This window comes from Pituophis catenifer, unplaced genomic scaffold (assembly GCF_029215685.1).
Source record: "Pituophis catenifer annectens isolate HBS135680 unplaced genomic scaffold, rPitCat1.0.hap2 SCAF_3, whole genome shotgun sequence".
NCBI lineage: Eukaryota > Metazoa > Chordata > Lepidosauria > Squamata > Colubridae > Pituophis > Pituophis catenifer.
In genome coordinates, this window is record NW_027256883.1 from 171308342 (window position 1) to 171327297 (window position 18956).

Consider the following 18956-nt stretch of genomic DNA (forward strand, 5'->3'; position numbering starts at 1 on the left):
GGAGATACATAAGAAGCTTGCTTGCTTGCTTGCTTGTGGATGCATGTCGCCTCTTAAGTACAAGGCGTTTTCTGTGCTCACATTTAACTGTCCTAAATTTTACACCAGCAGTTCACTTAAACTAGATCTAAATACTTAAGCAAAGTAGCCATATTAAAGATGAAAACTCCCTCACTTGGGCTGCATTCTTGACAGCTTGACAGTAGTTTTTTTAAAAAATAACATAGACGTAGCGTGTTATTGCATACTGCTATTCTTTCAGATCATTTTTAATCTCATAGTCTACCCAAAGCCTTGGAGTTTTCTGGAAATGTCCATCCACATATCAACCAGATGTGACATGCTTAGGTTGTCTGAGATCAGCCAAAGTTAACTAGGCATTGCCGTTGCTGTACTGAGATAACAAATCCAATGCAAGGATTTTGTGTACAGTAGTGTATAGCAGACATCATAATACATTGATTAGTATTTTATCAATTGTAATGTATCCGGCTCTTTATTGTTGTAATTAAAATGGACTGAAGACTCATTCTGGCTTGCCTTATTAGAAAGGCAGAAGGCACTCCCTAATAATGCAGCACTTTGATGAATAGCAAGAAGTGTACAAATTCATCTTGGGTCCCATTCAGAGGCACTGGCAATCTGCATTCCATTGAATATGCATTTTAAATCTGGCTCTTAAGAGAGAATATAATCATTCACAGTAATCTAAAATACAATTAATTTCCCAAAAGAAAAACAAAAGAAGAAAGCATATTACAGAGAAAGCAATGAAACTCACTTTGAAGTAGCAAAATGTAAATTTAGGAAGTCTACATTTTAAAAGAGGAATTTGGAATTCATGGAGTAATTTGTTTGCTGGATTTATTATAGTTTACGTTCACTTGCCTACATTTCAAACCAAAATAATTTTCTCCCACTCTTGGTTTTAGAATAAGTGCCAGGCTGATCAAACAAGGATAGGCTGAGAGATGATAAAAAAGGTAACTTACATTTGAATACAGTCCCATGTGTGCAAGCTTAATACCGGTAGAAGATACAGAATTCCTGAATAATATTTACAGTACAGTATTTACAACATTTAGAATGAAACAGGATCTCATGCTGTTCTTCTCCACATCCTGAATTGTCACATTTTCCTCTCAGATATAATGTACAATTATTAACATGTGTCAAAGATCTTGATTTGGAGGCAAACCATAATTGTAAGGCACATTGAAACAGAGATTGTTTTTTCTTTAAACAAGTCATTTTCTAATTACTTATCTCCTAAAGAAAAATTGTATTTTCTATTCAGCTGTCCTTTGAGTTGATGGGAAATCTTCTCTTGGCAAGGAAACAGGGAGTTAGTTAACTATTACGAAAACAACCTGCTGACTGACTTCCTGAACTGAATGACCCTTTGTGGATCTTCATATGTTTAGATAAGTGGTCACTGCGGGCAAATTTCTTCTCACATATTTGACACTGGTAAGGCTTGAGTCCAGAATGGGAGCGCTTGTGGCGAGAAAGCTCATCTGAACGGGAAAACCTGCCAGACAGAAGAGGAAATATTTGTTTATTGCACATTTGTTAAAACCAGAGAGACTGTTGCTTTTCCCCCTGTGCCATCAACACCAAACCACAGAATGCAGGAAAGTTTTCTGGGATATAGAAAAGAGAATCAAATGGATGTCATCCTTATTTGAATTTCAAGGAACCAGTATTTTTCCACTTATGAAGTTTCCCTCGTAAACCAAACATTGGCTCATATAAATTCACACAAATACATTATGTATGTAGCATGTTGTTGTATATGACTCAAGGAGAAAGGAGACATGACACCTCTCCAGTTCACAACAATAAAGGCTTATATTACTTTATTTTTGTGCACATCAGGTCTTCTCTTTCGCTCTTAATAGTGTCTTTGGTTTTATTTTCATATGCACACCCAATATTCCTATGAAGTCTTGCAACAGATCTTAACAAATCTTAATAAAGCCATTGTGCTTTTGTGCAATACCACTTCTCTATTCAGAAGGTGACGAGAAGGAAGCATTGCTGGTCCATTGTTACATAACAATTCAGAAACAGGCTAGACATGATTTCAAACTGGGCTCAGAACACAAACTACTCCTTAGCAGATTTATTTTCCTTTTAATTGGAAAGAAATCTTTGTTCAAATGTAAATATATAAGGCAAGTAACATGCACCCATCAACCTAATTTCAAAACTCTCACCAAGCAATCTGTTCAGTTCTCTGATTTGAGTAATCTGTCTCTCTTCTTGGCTGCCTGGATGACAAAGAATTTTTTAGGGTGGTGGTGAGAGAAAGAGACTGTCTCAAATAAAAAAGAGAGAGAGGGCAGGGAGAGGGAAAGGGAGAGAGAGAGAGAGAAAGACAAAGGGTGGCAAAAATAAACTTTCTAAAGGGGTAAGAAGTAAGGGCGTGCTCTGTGGGTGCTCCCACCCTCTGGAATGAGTTGCCTACTGAGCTCTGGACGGCTCCTGATCTCCGCTCCTTCCGTCGGGACCTGAAGACTTGGCTGTTCAAGCAAATAGGCTGACTCTGATTCTGGGTTTTATTATTTATTAGTTAATTTGGTTTAAAATGGGATTTTGTTGTACATGTTTTTAACTTGTGTTTTTAACTGAGTCCTTCTGGAGAAGGGCGGCATATAAATACATTAAATAAATAAATAAATAAATAAATAAATAAATAAATAAATAAATAAATAAATAACCCTGCTACCGTGGTTTCTGGTTATGCCTACCACTGACTTAGCTCTATCCATGACTCACACAGAACCTTCAGCAAATGACCTTTCCAGGAATATGGCTCTTGACATAGTAGGATACCCAATTCTAATGGAATAATGTAATTTTATCCATTCACTCAGAAACTACAGCCTGGTGGAAACCAATTCCAGGCTATGAGCAATAGCTCTTTACTACAGGCACATTTAGAGAAGTTGTGGCTCAGTGACTAAGACACTGAGCTTGTCGATCGAAAGGTCGGCAGTTCAGCATTTGAATCCCTAGTGCCGCGTAACGGGGTGAGCTCCCAGGTTCTGCCAACCTAGCAGTTCAAAAGCATGTAAAAAATGCAAGTAGAAAAATAGGGACCACCTTTGGTGGGAAGGTAACAGCATTCCGTGCACCTTTGGCGTTTAGTCATGCCGGCCACATTACCACCGAGATGTCTTTGAACAGCGCTGGCTCTTGAAACAGAGATGAGCACTGCCCCCTAGAGTCAGGAATAACTAGCACATATGTGCGAGGGGAATCTTTACCTTTACCTTTAAAGGCACATTCATAAGGCTACACAGTACTTATGATCAAGGCCCATCACCTTCATCATAATGACACCACTTCTGAATAATGATCTCACCTCTAATGATGTCAACTCCGAAGTTGATAAAATAATGGCAATTAATAAATTTAAATAAATTAAGAGCAGGCATGTACACCTATCATACACATGGACATCAGAATGCCAAAAGTCTTTATTTGACTGAATATGTAAAAAAAGAGCTGTGATTAGCTACAGTCCTCCAATACAGTATGTATGTACATATTGAAGTGTGCCAAGTTATTTGCTTTAGTTTTATTCATTCATTTATTTTATTACTAACTCCTTTGCATAACTATGGTCTTCCCAAGGCAGTTTACAATAAGAAAAGTTACAGTTGGCAATGTCATAGATTATCACTATAAACTAGCATCAATCTTCAAATTTAAAAAATTGAAGAACAATGAAATATAATTCAAGCTTTAACCATACATACAAGTAAAATTGTTGAAAATACTATCTGATAGCCCAAATTAAAAAGAGAAAAAGAAAGAAAGTTCTTTCTACACCTCAGTACTGCACATTACAAAGACCAAAGATCTCATGCTGCATAGACATCATTTCTTTAAAATAGTTTTACACTACTCATCATTTTCCGGATCTGTTTCACATATTGTGTTACCATGTTATGAGATACCTCCCCGTTGTGGTTTATTGAACAAACTATGATTTAGTTGAACAAACTACAAGCCAAGCTGTAGGGTGTGTTTAATGCTGCATCAAGCCCTTGGATTAGAATCAATCTAAGATCAATTCTTTTTATCCTTCTTCAATAATAAGCATTTTAAAACAGAACCAGCATAACTAAGAAACAAACTTCTGAATACAGTTATTGGATAACTAATGTTTGCATCAATTTTCAAGCTATAATTTGTCCTACCTATTTATATATTTGGGTTACATATGTATCAGTTCACTTAGTCAGGCCCCTTTGCCATTTTGAAGGTTTCACAGAAATAAAAAGGGCAACTAAGATTGGGTGGCTTGTTCTTTTCAAGCTCTATCAAAGACTCAACTCTGCCACTGTATAGAGCCAGATGGATAAAACCAAGAAATTCACTGTGGTATAATAGATTTTACCATCTAGTTTATTTTTTTTAGTGATTCTTATTAGAGGAAACACAAGAGCAGCTCTGGATCAAAGATAAAACTAAAATCAGAATTTCCCACAGTGACCAATCTGGGCTTCCTAGCAAGCCAGAATAGAGGAGGAAGATAACACCATCTTTTGCCTTATATCCACTGATAGATGATAATAATATTTACCTTTTGCCTAAATTGATCAGGCTTTGATTCTCCTAATCCAGAATCAACCTGACCAGAAGGGAACTAAAATCTCTAGAGTACCCACCTCCATGAAGCAGCATAGTTTCAAACTAAGGGAATGCATTCCTGGTTACCAAAACATGATAGAAACATTTAACAAGGCTTACGTAAGATAATGTAGAATCTGAAATATGTTCCAGTCATAATTCCTCCCACTTGCATTTTCATTTAAAAGCAACTCATTGTCAACACATCAGAGGAGTCAGCAAAGATCCATTTCATAATTCATTTACCAGAGTTCTGAGGTGGAGGAAAAAATTGCAATAAAATGGGAATGCATCCAAAGTTATGTAGCTGAAAGAGTGGAAGCAAACAGATCATTCAAAGAACCTTTCAGCATAATTCTTGATAGCTTGTAGACTAAGAACTGTAGAAAACGGCAAACGAGAGTGGGCCAAAGTGGCAAGGAGCAGTTCCCTATTTGTTGTGGCATATGGTTAAAACTTGCGGTGGTGTAGACATTATGGATTGGGGAAGGGTACATTTCCTACTGAAGAAGCCCTCATTTTCCAAGTTTGTCCACAAAATAAGAATTGAGAGACTAATCTTCAGGTGGATCAGTTGTGGATATCTCACACCTAAAATAATTCACAAGTTTCCCTAGCTCATAAGACCATTAATTTCTTTCACCACATTTGATGGACAGAATTTGTTCCTTTAATCAACAGTAATTTCACCATTTGGGATGCCAGATGTTTAACCAGAAAATAATTTTTAAAATCCCTACCCTCTTAATAGCTTTACAAATGGACAATCTGCTCCATGAAAGAACTTAAGTTCTTAATGTATAGAGTGGAACAGGTGCAGTCCAATTCTTTAGGTTTCTAGGCAATATCATGTGAATCACAGCCAGCTACACAGTATATAGGGATTTATCACATTCATCTCTGCAAATAAATTACATGTTATTTCAAATTGTTTCCCTTATTCTGAACTATAAAAATCTGGATGACCACTGAATGCTAGTACAAAGATTCAGAATCAAACTCTTTGTTCCCCTTCTGAGGTTACCTGGCATCTTTCAGCCCAAATATGGTAATCCTGTTCTTATCACAAAACTGTCATGGGACAAACAACACAGCTCTGGCAATTGCTGCAAAGCTCCCTGTAAATACAATTGCACATCTGTTAACAGCAGCCTTTCTCCACATTTGGAAAGTCTCCACTGATGCAATGACAAATAGATAACTGGACATTTAAAACTGTACAAACTACCATTGCTTGAAGAAGAGATATATGCACATAAATGTAATTTTCCAAAACTTTGCAACTTTACTGCCGTAAAATATAGCTAGAACTGAAAAGACCAGCATAACTGCATAAATAAAATGACAATCTGACAAAGTCCATGAGTGGATAATTCTTTATCAGAAGAAAATATGTGAAGTGCAAAACTGCAGAGAGCTTTCAAGATTTTCAGAACTCTTCATCCTGCAAAGTATACAAGAAGCAGATTTGGGGGGGGGGAGAAAGGAGGGGTGAATGAGGCTAACATAAAGATGACGTCATAAAGGCCAATGACCTGTAGACTAAGGAGGATTCTGGAGGAAAGGGGAATACTATGAGAAACTAATTCATGCTGCCTTTGAAAATGTACATTAAACACAGTCCCAAGGGATGGGAGGCTAACCTTAAGGCTTTCCAAAACTGTAGAACACCAAGCAAAAATTGAGCAGCTGAAGCTTTTCCCAGTCCTGCTAAGAAGGAAAGTTATTTGGTGTAAAATAACTTCTTTATTTTACACCAAACTAAATTACTGTAAGCTGCCAGGCAGCTGTAAAACGAATCAAAACCTTGTGAGTAGGGAACAGAAAAAGACAGAGAAACTATTGTATGTGAATCAGCCTCTCACCAAGAATGGACATAAGAAATGCCATGCCTGTTTAACCTTCCAGTTCAACATTCTGTTCCTAAGAGATTGCACATGGGAAACCTAACAGCAAATTATACTGTTCATGTTCGTCAGCAAATGATTGCAGATTGCTGTAACCGTGGACTGGGAGCCTTTGATACCCTCCCAGAATTTGTTTAATTCCTTTTTAAACCTGTGGAAGTTGATGGACTTCAGGGAATCTTGTGGTAATGAATTTCGTAGTTTATTTATGGTGCTGTGTGAAAAAGTACTTCTCTTTTTCTATCTTCATTTTATACCATCGAGTTTTGGAAGATATCTCCCAAAAGAAAGAGACAAACACGTGTGCCTTTTTTGTACACTAAACAGTTCACATTATTATAATCTTCCCTTGTGGGCAATTTGAATATTTCAATTGCCATATTGTGTATCTTTCCCAACTCCGTATTAAATATACAACAGCATAGTCTCACACTATTGTTTATTTAAAAATTGCTTCATATAATTATACAAGAAGATACTGTTGAGCACATCAAGAATAATTATCCAAGTATTAACAAATGATTACATAGTTGTTTCTGTCAACTGTGTTGAGATCATGTGTATGTTTCTTAGATCAGGTTAATACATTTCAAATTATTTTTCAAGCAAAGTATGATCTGTATTTGGACTGCAATCCTAAAGAGTTTTATAAGCCTCACTGAAGAGGTTTATGAGCCTCACTATTTGGAATGTCTTTTGTGAAAACATATGTGGAATTAGAGTGTAGGTTCAGAGAAATAGTAAAAATAATGACAGAATTCTAAGACCATTACACCTATTTGAAATGTTTCATTGAACTATGCTAAAAACAGGCTTGAACAGTAAGCCTATAGTTATAAAAGCAGTGAAAGATGTAGCTGGAGAACTTAGTTAAGAAAGCGGTTTTCACTGTCACACACTTACCTCCAACCACAGTCAGGCCATGTACAAGTATAAGGCTTTTCTCCAGTATGACGTCGGAAGTGTGCCTTAAGATGGGAACTCTTGGTATACATCTTGGTGCAGCCAGGATGTGTACACTTGTGGACTCGAATAACTGAAGGGGAAACTTTGGGAACTTTGGTCTCTATACTCTTTGGACTTCCAAGAACTTCTGGCCTCAATGCCACAGGCAATGGAGCTATTCGTACATACTTCTGGTCTGTGCCTTTCACAGGACTTGGAATGACCTGGGGATAAACAGTCAAGTTTTGGCCTTGCATTCTGATGATCAAATGGGCCATCCGGATACCACTCACAGAATTCTGGATGGATGAGCTATCTTCTGCTTGGCCAGGCTGGATCTGAAGGAGAACAGGGATTGTCCTCATGGTTCCAGGCATGCTTATATCTCCAGATACTACTCCAGCCTGAACAGAATTAGAAACGCCTTCATCTAGATCAGTCCCAGTAGCAGATTCTTCCCCTGCACTGCTTAAGTTGATTTCAGATTTTATCTCAAGTTGTCCCCCTGGTTGTTTGTCATTCAGCTCATCCTTGACAAGTTCTTTCTTTTCATTGAGGAACTCCTCAATCTCTTCCAGTGTGGGGATGAAATCTCTAGAGATATCAGAACAAAAATCTGGCAGTTTGAGGTAAGCCTCATAGATGGTATTCTGTGGTTTCTCCACTTCCTTCTTTACCATTGACAACGAGACACTCATCTCTGGTGTAGAAACTGTGTTTGAGGTAACAGCTGGAAAAGATACTTGTTCATTGCTGCAGTCATGCAGTAAATTTAATGGTGGCATGTCAGGCTTGAAAACATCTAATATGATATCTTGCTGATCAAAAGCTGGGGCAAGCAATGGACCAGAAACAGATAGCAGTTTGCTGTGACTTACTGAGACCATGGGTTGATCTATTCCCTCATAAAAAGATGAACTGCACGGTGTGTAATCAAATCAGATGAAAATGAAGGCCTTGGGAAATCTATAGCTCCACCTGCAAGAAAATAACCACAAACTTGTCTAAAGGTATCCACATCTAGCTGAAACATAATCAAGATATAGAAGATTTTTGGAAATTAATTTTGTAGGAGCACACATTCCAATTCAAAAAAATATCCCTGAAACATACTGCACTAGTATCCAAATATCCAATGATTTTCTAGTTAGCAACAAACTCCTAGTATCTGATAATGTTATGTTAATAAAGCCATTGATTTGACATAAAATTTATCCTTATCTTTTAATTATTTGGTGAGTGATATATTGGCATTTTCTTTTGGCTCTGAATTTTATTTCATTCTTCTTAGTATTATTCCTGTTATGTATAAAGAAAAGGCAGGATAAAAATATAATAACTCAACATACATTATCCTTTTGATTTTCAATTCCAGTGTGCAAGTTTAGGGTTTGGATTTTGATATGTTATATATGCATTATGATAGATATGCACAAAAATCAATTTTAAAATAAAAATATATTTCTGCAAAAAAAAAAAAAGATAAACGGAAAGTCCACTCTCTTATTATACTACAGTTATATACAACACTCTACAATATATTATGCTCTACATCAAAAGATTCAGTGAAACAACTCAATGGAACAAATAAGCATTGCAGTACAAATAAAATCGGCATCACCATATATCTGTCCTGTTGCACCTGCAGACCCAGCTGTCCCTATGCTAGAATGGGACAAATTATTCTTTAACCAGAAGTTAATCTTGTAGACTTGCCTATGCTCTCTGCTCAGTAGAACAGAAAATAGCTCACAGCAAGATTACACTGTTTCTGGCAAACACATGGCATAAAGTAGAAACCGGATTCTACATATTACATGGCACAACAAATCTAAATTGGTATTTATCAGTTTTTCAGCCTGATGGGAAACTAAAGGAAACCTTGTTTCAACCATTAGCAAAGTCAGAGCAAGCAGTGTTCACAACTATTGTATCAATCCCTCCTCATATAGCCATTTTCCACAAAAGTGAAATTCAGCACTGAATTTGGTAATATGTAGAATTTGTTCAGAATTTCAGTCAGTAAGAATAAAAGGTACATTCAGCCATGACTTCCTTCTAGCTGTTCATGTATCTTTGCAAACATCCAAACACTTTGCTTTGTGAGCAAATAAACTGATAGTAGATTAGCTTCATTTAGGAAAGTGTTCCCATAGGAGAAGGACGGACTGCTGAGATGAAATCAGAAATGGGGCCCAAAAAAGAATAGACAGGATTCTGAAGAGCTGAGGAGAGAAACTGGAAGTGATATACAGGTAGTCCTCGAGCTAGGACCACAACTGAGCCCAAAATTTGTGTTGCTAAGTGAAATATTTGTTATGTGAGTTTGCCCCATTTTATGACTTTCCTTGCCAAGTGAATCATTGCATTTAAATGTTGTTAAATGAAACTGGATTCCCCATTGAGTTTGCTTGTCAGAAGCTGATCACATGACTCCAGGACATGCAACCGTCATAAATATGAACCAGTTGAACCGCACCTGAATTTTGATCATGTCACCATGGGGATGCTGCAACGGTTGTAAGTGTGAAAAATAGTTATAGGTCACTTTTGTCAGTGCTGTTGTAACTTTGAACAGTCACTAAATGAACTGTTATAAGTCAAGGACTACCTGTAATGGCTGTCAAGATGACTGTAGACAGTGCTACACTGTTAAAAATTTGGTTTGGGTTTCAGGATAGAGCAAGGATGCCTGATGGACCAAAACTAACCTGGGCAATGTTATAGTGTAGAACAGGGGTCTCCAACCTTGGCAACTTTAAGACTTGTGGACTTCAACTCCCAGAATTCCTCAGCCAGCAAAGCTTTCTGGGAGTTGAAGTCCACAAGTCTTAAAGTTGCCAAGGTTGGAGACCCCTGGTGTAGAAAGCTTAAGGGTAAATCTGGAAGAAGTCGCTGAAGAGCCACTGACTGAGATCTGGAAAAAAGCTCATTGAAGAGGAGACTCCTGTTGCAAGACCCTATCTACTCAATCTCAGAGAATGAAGATGGCAGAATATAAGGCGTTCTACCAGCCAGAGTTGAGGTAGGAAACTTTGGCCTATCCAGGAGAGAAAGGCAGCCAGCCAATACATATTCAGTTCTTTCCCTATTTTTGAAGTAAAACATCAATAGAAGTACCTTTAGGGCATATATGTTAGAGCAATTTTATTGCTTGAAAACATATACTGTATGAAATTAAGAAAAATCTTAAGTTATCGTATTCAGTAATAGAAAGGGGAGGGGAGTCTCCTTGCAAGGAAGAGAGATAATTTAAAAAGTCAAGGGACAGTGTCATCAGTAGCCAAGAGCGAAGATGAAGTGGGCACTGGAATGCAATTAGTCAGTTGTAAATTCTCTTTGCAGAGATAGCTGCAGGGATGGGCTGCTGGGGGTTCACAGGGGTTTGGGAGAAACTCTAGCTAAGATTCTGTGCAGTTCGGAGAACCCCCAAATCCCACTCCTGGCTGGCCCCACTCATCCCACCCTGCCCCTCACAGGAGTTCCCATGCAGCCCGTTTTGGATGCAGGTAAGTGCAGAGCACGCATGGAGGCACAGGGAGGGCAAAAAACAGGCCTACTGGAAGTTCAGGAAGGGCGGAAACAGCTGTTTTTGTCTTCCTGGAGGCTCAAGAAAAGCTTCCAGAGCCAGGCAGAGAACCCCTTGCTAAAATTTTTGAAGCTAACCTACCCCCGGATAGCTGGTGAAATGAAACTGCCTTAACTCTGATGTACTTTGTTAATCAACGATTACGCTCCCCTCCCCTACATCCAAAGGAATTGTTCCTATATTATGTCATTCATCAAATCTTATGATCCTATCAAAGATCCCTGTGATGAAATGAATCTCCTTCAAGCTGAACTCTGCTCCCGAAGTCTCCATGGAGATGTCCATGCAACTTCCTTGGCAACAGCACAGGTAGTTGTCATATTATTTTAATTTAAGAACAAGGATACTCTTACAGCGGGGGTGAGGGGAGAGGTTTTGGTGGTGGTGAGGTGGTAAAAAGGTTTCCCTGTCCAGTTGTGTCCGACTCTAAGGCGTGGTGCTCATCTGTGTTTCTTGGACAAGGAAGCCAGTGTTGTCTGAAGACAATTTCCATGGCCATGTGGCCAGCTATTACCTTCTCATCAAAGTGGTACCTATTAATCTACTAGCATTTGCATGCTTTTGAACTGCTAGGTGGGCAGAAACTGGGTAAGAACAGAAGCTCATCCATTGCTCACCCGTCACTTGAGTCACAAACCTGGGCTGTCAACCTTCCAGCTGACAAGCTCAGTGTCTTTAAGCACTGAGCTATTGAGGGGATGGAGTTAAAAACCAGCAGCACTTCAGAAATATCAATTCAGAGATTTATCCATGTATGACTTCCATTTCATTGCATACATGCATTTGTTCCTTTTGTGAAGATACAATTTTGTAAAATACATAAGTTTTATCAATCCATTCAAAACCTTTTCAATCCACTTTTTCCTTCTATTTTATACAATAGTACCCATAACTGGAAATATTTTTTTAAAAAAAGAAAACATAAATCCAAAAAGATCTGGATGACAAAAAAAAAAATCAAGAATGTTTGCTCCTGTCCCACTGAGTACAGCTCACTAACTGCTGCAATTCAACAGTGGATGTGTTCTGAGGGCTTAACCGACAGAGCACTTTTCTTTTAATGGCACTCAATCACAGCTTATCTTCTTGTGCACCTTCCTGCAAGAAAACCTAATTACAGGTACATTCCTGAATAAACATACCCATTTTTGAGAGCACAGCATTCAAAGGATTTCACTTCTAGCCCAAGGCAACGTTCAGGTCAAGACCTGGCATTACTCGATGCATTTTGTAACACACCATTCATAACAGTTGGAATGTTTTCTGATCTCACACCCACTGCAAGTGCCTGCAATGTAAATCCAGAAATTGCAAGGAATTAGATCACCCTGGCTTCTCCTTCTCCTCTGGAACATTTGGTTCCAATCAAAATGGAGATCAGATTTAGTTAAGAAACATCCCAGGAAAGGCAAATACAAATATTTCTGTTCTGTTGCCAAGAATTAATATGGCCACGCACCCACTATCGCAGGAAGTGAAGCTTGGCTAGCAGTCTTTACCTTTAAAGAACACTTTGTGATTTTAGCTTTGGTTTACTGAAAACAGCCATTGGATTGGCTTAGACACAATGCTAAACCAGCCTGGGTTATACAATATACTAAGCCAAATCCCAAATATATGTATGATGTCTTAAGATTAATTAAAGAGACAATTAGGATTCACATTCAAAGAGAATATACCCTACAGGCTTAGAATTTTTAAAATGTAAACTATTCCAATTAACAGTCTCTGTATGGAGGAAGGGTATTTTCTTTACATTTCTTCCATTTTATTATGGCTAGGGCTTTGAAAACTGGAACAGGCCTGTAGTAGCCGTAGTAGCTAGAGGTAGTAGCTAGATGACTTCAGTCCAATTATTCTGTCTCAGCCCAAACTACCTCACAGGGTTGTTGTACTGGGAAAAATGAGAAGAGGTAGTGGTACGTTTGGTACTTTGCACTCTAAACTAAAGGCAGGATATTAGACTAACAAATAAGCCAATACTTGGAAGGGCTTCATTTTGTGGGTTAGAACAGAAACTAAACATGGTCCAGAAACTCAAAACAAGATGGCCACATTTCACCACATTTTTCCCATTTTGTTTTTGGTTAATAGTGTTTATTTTCATTGCTAATGTTTTTAATTATAGTATAAATCTCTTTCCCCTTCTTATTCCCCAATTTTTTCCTTCAGAAAGTGACTTCTTAAAGGTTCAGCACTGTTTCACATCTTCAAAGAATAGCAGCTTCAGCAGGTGTTGAAATCACTGTGGCTGTTGTTGAAGCTAAATCTGAAATTATTTTTAGAAGGCATGAAAGGCACGTATGTCAATGTGTGTGTTGTCAGGAAGCACTTAAAAATCTCATGTGCAATTTAAAACCAAAGAACTGTGTGTGCAGGGAAGGGTTTCCTTCCTTCATATTTGATGGCACATTTATATCTGAAAAATAAAACAATTGGGACAACTTGACTTGTTGTCTGAACAGAGGCATTCAACAACTGCAAAAGAGGCTCTGTCAATAACAACGATGATTTGTCTTCAGCAAGTCATCCTCAGTGTAAACAATGAGTCAAGTGAGAACTGGCTCTAACTGGATGCCGATAATAACTGGATTTTCATATTGCACTGATGTGGTTTGTTTAACTAAAGTTTATTGACTTTAAAAGAGGGAGGGAGGGAGGGAAGAAAGAAAGAGAAAGAAAGACATTTTGACTTAGCCTATGGATAAAACAAAATGACTGAGTTAATATGTTATGTTATTTAAATGTCTTCAAATTCCATCCTGTTCTATGTGGCAAAATGATTACCTATTTAAAATATTTTATTAACAGAGATCTAAAATCAAGACAAGTGAAAGACTCAAATTCCATGCTTCCTATCTTCACCACAGAAACAGACTAATAAATAGCAGAATGTCACTTTGCTTACAGAATGTCTACCCATGGCCTTTCTATTTATTTCAATAGGCCCCCTATTTGGATAAGGTCATTCAAGGCAGTCATTAAAATGTGAATGTAATGCTATCATATAAAATTGTAATTAAATTTTAAATTTCAGAAGTAAAGACTCCAAGCATACATATTAAACTATAATTCAATTGCTAGGAAAACAGAGAAACATCTGAAGAACTGAAGAAGCTTCTTAGATGAGAAGCAAAACGTCTTAAAAGAAAAACCAGAAACTCCAGTTGCCTCTTGAAAAAGCACCTTTGGGAGCATAACTCAGCTGCAATTGATCCTACTCACTTTTGAAGGAGTCTCTTCCACATCATTTACTAGGAAAACAGTTTCAGTAATAAAATGCCAGAATAGGGAAGTTGATTATCACTTGATGCAATGCATCTTCTACCCTTCAAGGCAATAGAAGAAAACATGCTATTAAGCACCTTTGAACTGAATTGCCTCTTGATTTATATATAGACTTTAACTATAAAGTCAGAAAGCTGGTTCACATATGTATCAGCATCAAATAATGATTTAATAATATAAATCACTACTAAAATCAAATAGCAGGTATTGGCACTATGAGCAATTTATTATTCCATATGAGAAATATCTAAAGTGACACCATCAATTTACATATGTAACTACAAGACAAGTATTAAAGAAAAATTAAGCAAAAAATTTACACATGTGGAAAGATTTCAGAGACTAAGTTCATATAAAAATATTCTCATTTTTTGCACTTAAATTTTGACCTGTTTTAAACAGGAAAAACATCTTACCTACTGCACCAAGGAACTGTAAATATAAAAAACATTGATGTTTTTTATGTTCCATAGCCTAATTAAAGGTTTGTAAAACTTTTAACTGAAAATCTGGCACAAGAAGAATTGCTCTATCTTGGATACTGTGTTAATTTTATTAAAAACCAGTTTTGCCAGTAGCAAATAGAACCTGTTAAACTAAGAAATTAACTACCTGAATTCTACTATTTGCATAGATTTTAATATCATATACAAACAGTAGCTGAGCCATCCAATTTCCTCTGAATCTCGATTAATAACATTAATAATGGACATATTAACCAATGGAAATTTTGTAGAATTGAATTCAAGAGGGGAAAGAGAATGTTTTTAAAGCAAACAAAACAAATAAGAGACTGAAAGAACAAAACAACTGCATAACTAGCAGTGTGCTAATAAAGAAAAAGCCTAATGCTGGGAACGATTGAGGGCAAAAGAAGAAAGGGACAACAGAGAATGAGAATGTTGCTGGATGGAGTCACTGAAGCAGTTGGCGTGAGCTTAAATGGACTCTGGGGGATGGTAGAGGACAGGAAGGCCTGGAGGAACATTGTCCATGGGATCTTGATCGGTCAGACACAACTTCGCGACTAACAACAACTGGAGACTGGGGCGTGTGGTTACACAGTAGAGTAAACAGAGAAGACTGAGCAAAAAGAGACAGATAAATGGGTTGCAGAATATTTGGAGGAGAGAAGGTGGGACTACAAGCACGGTAGTCCTTGACTTACCACCACACTTGAGCCCAAAATTTCTGTAAAGAAAGAAAAAGAATATAATAGAATTCTTTATTGGCCAAGTGTGATTGGACACACAAGGAATTTGTCTTAGGTGTATATGCTCTCAGTGTACATACGGAGGATAAAATACATTCATCAAGAATAAAAAGGTACTACACTTAGTGATAGTCAAAGTTACTAATAACCTAATAATAGTAATAGCTGTCCTGAGTCTCCGGAGAAAGGCGGCATATAAATTGAACTAATAAATAAATAAATAATAAACCTATCAAATCGTACTAGGATTATACTAAGACAGATTGTTGTTCAGTGAGTTTTGCACCATTTTATGACCTTTCTTGCCACAGTTGTTAAGTTAATTGCTGCACTTAAAACTAGAAATACAGTTGCTAAGTGAATCTGGCTCCCCCATTGACTTTGCTTGTCAAAAGGTTGCAAAAAGTGATAATGTGACCCTGGGACACTGCAACCGTCATTAATATGAACCTGAATTTTGAACATGTGACCATGGGGATGTTTTAACAGTTATAAATGTGAAAAATAGTCATAAGTCATTTGTTTCAGCACCGTTGTAACTTAGAACAGTCACTAAATGAATGGTTGTAAATCGAGGACTACCTGCATGTAGATTTAGACAAATTCAGATTAGATGAATGCCAGGGATCAATCAGAAAGAAGAGAACGTTGTTGGAGATACAGTATATAAAATAAGAGGCAAAAACATTATGGGGAGAGATTTAATGAGGCCCCAACTAGGTTTGATTTCATCTTGACAAATTAAGGCATGATCAGACCTGGTTACTTCTTGGATGAAGACCTTCTCAAAATCCTAAAGTTGTACCTAGTTGGTAGTTGTATCTTATAAGGAATTAGAAAAAAAGTATCTGGGAGAAAAGCATCTTCAAGCTGCTTTTGCATTGTTGCAAGTTACAGGGACCTGTCACCCGGAACCTTAACTTGATGTGGAAGAGACTCCTTCAAGATTGAGCCAGTAGGATCAATGACAGACGAGTTATGGTCCCAAAGGTGCTTTTTCCTCCAAGAGACGACTGGACTTTCTGGTTTTCCTTTGAAGACCTTTCTCTTCTCATCCAAGAAGCTCCTTCAGCTCTGAAGTCAACAAGTGTTGGTGCATTAATTTTAAAATGGCTGGGAAAGTATTAAAAAGGTCCGATCTCAGGCTAATATTTGAGGATCGCTCTTAGCCAGATCGGGATTGGTGCTTTCTGCTACAAAAGGAGTGGACCAGAGGTGGGTTTTAGGCGGTTCTGACCAGTTCTGGAGAACCAGTAGTGGAAATTTTGAGTAGTTTGGAGTAAAAACTCTGACTGGCCCAGCCCCCATCTATTCTCTGCCTCCCAAGTCCCAGCTGATTGGTAGGAAATGGGGATTTTGTAGTAACCTTCCCCTGGATTGGAGGGAATGGAGATTTTACTGTATCCTTCCCCTGCCACGCCCACCAAGCCACACCCACAGAACCGGTAGTAAAAAAAATTTGAAACCCATCACTGGAGTGGACACAGCCAGTGGGGGGAGACGGGGGGGGGGAGGAGGGAGGGGAGGACAAGAGGGGAGCCTACTTAAGGAGGGAGAGCAAACAAGCGAAAGCGCACCGCGACTGGAGATTCTAAAGAAGAGCGGGTGCACTTTTTGAGGAAGAGGGTAAAGCATCCATTACGGGCGTGGCCAAAACTGGAACGGGGTGAAGAGTTTCTACTTCCAGCTGTCAAGAGCTCGAGGAGCCCGAGCCTCCCACAACGCTCCTTGCTTGTCCGTGTATCCGGGCGCGGAGCGGCTCAGATGGAAAGGAACGAGGCGTCCGCTGGACAAGACAGGACAAAGCTTGCCTCACGCGCTCCTTCGGCCTCACCTCTCGGGTTCCACTCGCTACACCAGGGGTCTCCAAACTTGGCAACTTTTAAGACTTGTGGACTTCAACTCCCAGAGTTCCTCAGCCAGCTGGCTGAGGAACTCTGGGAGTTGAAGTCCACAAGTCTTAAAAGTTGCCAAGTTTGGAGACCCCTGCGCTACACAAAGCTTGCCCCCACCCCCGCCTCGCGCTAGAACCGAAGGAGCAAAAGTCCCGCCCTGCAAGCCGAAGCCCCGGGGGCAGGTCTCTCGCCCATCAATCAACAAGAGCTCGGCGTTTTCCGATAGGCCGGGCGAAGATCGACTTCCCGACGGCCAAGCCGGCTCGGGTTACTCGCGTTCAGAGGGCGCGTTGTTGCTTCACGCGCCTTGCAAAAAAAAAAAAAAAAAAAACACCACCACCCTCCGCTCTAGAAGTTTAGCCTGCTTAGCCGGATTCCTGAAGCCCCATTAACGTTTGTCAGCGTGACGAGAATCGGCCGCGTTTCTGAATTCAGACGATCGGATTGGGGAAGGGAGGGAGGGGAAAAAAACGTATCCGTCCTTTGGCGGCAAGAAACCCCAGATTTTCTACTATAGAAGCGGGTCGGGAACTTTGCCTGCCATTTGCAGTAAACAACCCACGCGGTTTATTTCTCCCGCAGTTTCCAATATAACGAGGCAAAGCCTAAAGCTTTTCAGGAGCTTTTTGCAAGCAAAATAATAATAATAACAATAAAAAAACCGGCTCTTGCTGGTGAATCCGTCTCCAAACCCAGCTAGCTTTGGTGCAGAGAAGCAGCAAAACTGTTTCTTGGAAGAGGTTAATTCACGCGCATTCCTCGCGCGCCTTCCCCAATCCACTAGCTGCCGAAGTGGCCCTTTTTACAGCCACAAGGCGCTGTGCAACCTTCGCGGTTGAAAACGCGGCCGCTCCCTGCAACCCCCGTCCCCCTTTCCTTCCCTCTCGTGGCCAGCCCGCGCGCCTCCACGCCGACACCCCCGCTTGTTAACCCCCTTACCCTCGCCGGCCGCCACGACGCTCCCGTGTGTGTTGCCCCTCTCCTCCTCGCGCTCGCGCTCTCTGCTCACATGATCCGAAGGTAAGTGCCCTCCGAAACGGGGGCCCCGCCCCTTCGAAGGCTTGGTTCCATCCCGGTCTCCTCATTGGCCGGCTCGTCTCGGGGGCTCGCCTGGCCCCGGGAGCCGCGGAGCCACGTGCCGTTGGGCTGGGCGAGAAACCCGGCAGGAGCAGCCGGACCCATCGCCGGGAACTTCCCCGCACGCGCAAAATAGGTTTTCGTGTTTACATTTTCATTCTGCTCTCGCCGCTGGCTTGGAAGATCAGAGGTCCCGACGTTTCGGTTTTATACGCCTTGAAACTAACGGGATTAAAAGATATGGTCTTGATTAGGAAACATGGGAAGTTACTACGGGAGATTTTTCTATCGGTTGGTTTGCGCAGGTCGATAGGCGAGTAGTCCTCGATTTACGACCGCAGCGGAAGCCCAAACACTCTGCTGCTAAGTGAGAAATATGCTAAGTGAGTTTTGCCCCG

At 39.6% G+C, this 18956-nt stretch overlaps 1 protein-coding gene across 3 annotated transcripts; it reads right to left on the reverse strand.

Annotated features, from left to right (window-relative positions):
* Positions 1-399: 399 nt before the first annotated feature.
* On the reverse strand, positions 400-18472 carry LOC139314218 (Krueppel-like factor 15). 3 transcript variants are annotated; one of them, XM_070939787.1, is made up of 4 exons: positions 14311-14400; positions 12228-12373; positions 7455-8474; positions 400-1531 (listed from the first exon to the last, which is right to left on the reverse strand). In XM_070939787.1, exons 3-4 carry the CDS (start codon positions 8381-8383, stop codon positions 1351-1353), a joined length of 1110 nt encoding a protein of 369 aa, XP_070795888.1. In that variant the 5' UTR covers positions 8384-8474; positions 12228-12373; positions 14311-14400; the 3' UTR covers positions 400-1350. The 3 variants fall into 3 exon arrangements, with proteins under 3 accessions (XP_070795888.1, XP_070795887.1, XP_070795889.1); XM_070939786.1 differs by lacking the exons at positions 12228-12373; positions 14311-14400 and adding an exon at positions 18421-18472; XM_070939788.1 differs by lacking the exon at positions 12228-12373 and having other exon boundaries at positions 14311-14351.
* Positions 18473-18956: the final 484 nt, after the last annotated feature.